This window comes from Nicotiana tabacum, chromosome 22 (assembly GCF_000715075.1).
Source record: "Nicotiana tabacum cultivar K326 chromosome 22, ASM71507v2, whole genome shotgun sequence".
Lineage (NCBI taxonomy): Eukaryota > Viridiplantae > Streptophyta > Magnoliopsida > Solanales > Solanaceae > Nicotiana > Nicotiana tabacum.
The window spans coordinates 13,352,266-13,356,101 of NC_134101.1; the positions used below are offsets into that span (position 1 = coordinate 13,352,266).

A 3,836-nucleotide genomic window follows, 5' to 3' on the forward strand; every position below is an offset into this window, starting at 1 on the left:
GTGAGAGATGTTTTAAAGGTAAACGTTGTTCGTTGTCGTTGGCTGTTGCGTGCTAACTCCGTTAGGAATCAACGTCGTCAATGCGGTGGACTGACGGCGTTTGATTCACTGGAGGAAAGTGTGCAACCGGGGGCAGGGGGTGGTTTGTACGATAATGTGTAATTGGATTATTTTACAATGTAATATTCGGATATACTTCTCTCAGCATCTCCACCTTAAAATGAAGTTTTGTCCAATAAAAAGTAATATGTAAACTCATATATTTTACTTTGTACAAAATATTGCTCCCTCATATTAAATTTATATAACATATTTTCTTACAACCTCCGTTCCAATTTAGGTGAACCTATTTCATTTTTGATCCGTTCCAAAAAGAATGACCCCTTTTTAAATTTGGAAACAATTTTGCTTAAACTTACAATGCTATCCTTAATGAGAAGCTTTTATAACCATACAAATACTCTGGACCCCTTTTTGCATTGTTTAGGACCACAAATTCCAAAAGTCTTCATTTTTCTTAAACTCCGTGCTGAGTCAAACAGGTTCACATAAATTGGAACGGATGGAGTATTAATTAACCAAAAAAAATAATAAGTATATTTTATATTTAAAAGCAACTAAACCTTAATGATAGATGTTAACAGTCATACAAATGTGATGACATATTTAAAATTACAAGTTTCAGTTGTCTTACTCTTTTTCTAAATTTTATGTCGAGTCAATTATGTGACATAAATTGGAACATAGTACTCTCTTCTTTCAATTTACGTAACGTAATATGATTGAACAATTTTTTAAAATAGATATACAAATTTTTGAAACTTGTAAGTTTGAATATATCATGAGATTTCTACCTATAAAAATATATCATTAAATTCTAGGTCAAGTTAAATCATGTAATGAGAGAAAACAGACTTTTAAAACTAAATAATCTTTAAAAATAACATGGAAGGTCACGTGACCTCGACATGCGCAATCCACATTAGAAGAGGAGTGAGGTGGCATTGACCCCACTTCTTTTAAATAGATTAAAGGACTTAATGACTATGATTAGAGCACAGATCCCAACCAGTTATCCTATTGTAAGAATAGTACTGTCATAAGATCTTGTGTAAAGGACACTGGATTAATAGGTCAAGCTTCTACAAGTTCAAAAATATTTCTTTTTTTAAAACAGAAATAATTTTTTTCTAAATTTGAAGTATTTGACCAAGCTTTAGAAAAAAAAAGTGTTTCTAAAAAGAATCAGAAGTAGTTTTGGAGAAGCATAAAAAATAAATTCTTCCCAGAAACACTTTTTGAGAAGCACTTTTGAGAAAAATACACTTAGAAGCACTTTTCAAAAGCTTGGCCAAACACTAATTGTTGCTTAGAAGTACTTTTTAAATTAATTAGCCAAACATAAACTGTTTCTCACCAAAAGTACTTTTGAAAAAAAATATTTCTCAAAATAAGCTGATTTTTTCAATTTGGCCAAACGGGCTATAAGTGTTCATGAAGCTAAAAAATTTGAGTGCTGCTATTTGGCCAAACTCACAGTGGCCCAACGATGCCACAGTGGTGAAATACAAATAAAGTCCTTCATTTCAGATTTGGCTTAATAGCCATTTTTCCCTCCAAAATTAGTTAATAACTATTGATTATCCCAAAACATTGATCTCATAAATCATCATTCTCTCATGCCTGGGAAGATCAAAAGCCTTCGTATATGTATACCTATACTATTACGTATTTTTTTTTAAATACAATTTATACGAATGGGAAGATCAAAAGTCTAGTATGTATACATAATATTGTACCTAAACATGAATGTTAATCTAGAAACTAGTTTGGAGCCATTAAACCCGAATAACAGCCTAGAAACTAGGTCGGAGCAACTAAGGAATGCATTACACATATCATTGGGGTTGAATTCGGACAACAGTTTGATAAATGAAGATTAGTCGGTCAACATTGATTCAGACAACAACTTCAATGATGGAGAAGATCATGTTGACGATGATGATGATGATGATGATGATGATGATGATGATGATGATGATGATGATGATGATGATGATGATGATGATGATGATGATGATGACAACCATTATTTAGAGGAAGAGGGAGAAGGTGGAGAGGACACGGAAATGTCTAATGAGTTCAATGAAAAAGATCTAGTAATTGGTCCAATTACTGGGATAAGGTTCAGTAATAAGGATGTTATGTTTGATTTTTACAAAGAACATACAAGATTATCAGGGTTTTGAATTGTTAAAAAAATATCAAACAAAAAAAGGTGGTGATATTGTTAGGTATGTGCAATATGGTTGTGATAGGTCTAGGAAACCAAAGAATAAGCATGTTACCAAGAGGAGGAACTGTCGTGCTAGAATACATGGAATTTTGGAGGAGAATGGTTTATGGCGTGTTTCAAATGTGGTTAAAAACATAATCATCAATTGAAACCAGCACTATTGCGATTGATGGCTGGACACAGATCGCTTAATAAGTCTCTTAAGAGAACTCTTGTAGCCAAAGATATTGTTGGCTTAAGACCCTAAAAAAATATATGAGTCCCTGAAGTACTTGTTGGTGGCCCCGAAAATCTGGGCTGTACACCAAAGGACATTAGAAATTATATTTTGAAGAGTAAAAAGCTTCAGTTACAAGAAGGGGACGCACAATCATTACTCAAGTTCTTCAGTGACATGCAGCAAAAAGATAGAGAATTTTACTACTCCGTAGATATGGATAGTTTTGGTAGACTTCGTAATGTCGTATGGGTTCATTCGCATTCTAAGGTTGCATATGAGGAGTTTCATGATGTAATATGCCTTGATACCACATACCTTGTGAATCGATACAATATGCCATTTGCTTCATTTGTTGGTATCAATCAGCATAGGCAGTCCATACATTTGGGATGTGCTCTTATGTCTAGTGAGGATTTAATAAGTTATAAAATGGTGCTCTCTACATGGCTTGGGGCTCTAAACAATGTTCGTCCATTAGCTATCATGACTGACCAATGTGATTGTATTAAGGCAGCCATCAATGCATTGATGCCAAATACGGTATATAGATATTGTATATGGCACATATTCGCAAAGTTGCCTACGAAGTTAAGCGCAGTTCTTGATGGTGAGATTTCTAAGGCGGAATTTAAGGCATTAGTCCTTGATAGCATTAACGTTGCTGAGTTTGAGAGAAGATGGAATGATTATATTGCAAAATATAATTTAGATGGAAGGGATTGGTTTTATAAGCTTTATTTGGAGAAGGAAAAATGAGTTTCTGTATACCTAAATGACCACTTTTGGGCCGGGATGTTGTCCACACAAAGAAGTGAAGGAATGCATGCTTTTTTTGATGGATTTATCACCCGCCAAAGCACTTTGAAGCTATTTGTTTAGCAATATGAGTTAGCCATAAGAGCTAAGTTCAAGAAGAAAGAATTGGAAGCTGAATATAGGTCAAGGTGCTTTGAACCAAAATGTTTGTCTGAATTCGCATGGGAGGAAAAACTTCAAGCATGTTATACTCGTGAAGTGTTTGAATTTTTTCAAGTACAGTTAAGAAAACTGTTTCATTGTGAAATCAGCACCCATGAAGATCATCAAGCAAACCCTGGAGTGGAGAAATACATTATAACAGATTATTCGCTCAGGAGTTTTAACACTAGAGATCCATTTGTATTCACGGTTGAATATACACCTATTGGTGAATATCTAAGTTGCAGCTGCAAGTGATTTGAAACAAGAGGTATTCTATGCTGCCATAAACTTAAGGTGTTGTCTCATAAGAAGATTAAAAACGTTAATGAGAGGTATATATTTAAAAGGTAGAAAAAAGAT

At 33.9% G+C, this 3,836-nt stretch overlaps 1 protein-coding gene across 1 annotated transcript; it reads left to right on the top strand.

Moving 5' to 3' along the window:
• The first annotated feature begins 2,729 nt into the window (after positions 1 to 2,729).
• On the top strand, positions 2,730 to 3,272 carry LOC142175714 (protein FAR1-RELATED SEQUENCE 4-like). Its single transcript, XM_075242694.1, has one exon. It carries the CDS (start codon positions 2,730 to 2,732, stop codon positions 3,270 to 3,272), a length of 543 nt encoding a protein of 180 aa, XP_075098795.1.
• The last annotated feature ends 564 nt before the right edge of the window (positions 3,273 to 3,836 follow it).

Bases quoted from the DNA above. Each gene is read 5' to 3' on its own strand.
- LOC142175714 (XM_075242694.1), top strand. From the start codon at position 2,730: ATGGATAGTTTTGGTAGACTTCGTAATGTCGTATGGGTTCATTCGCAT.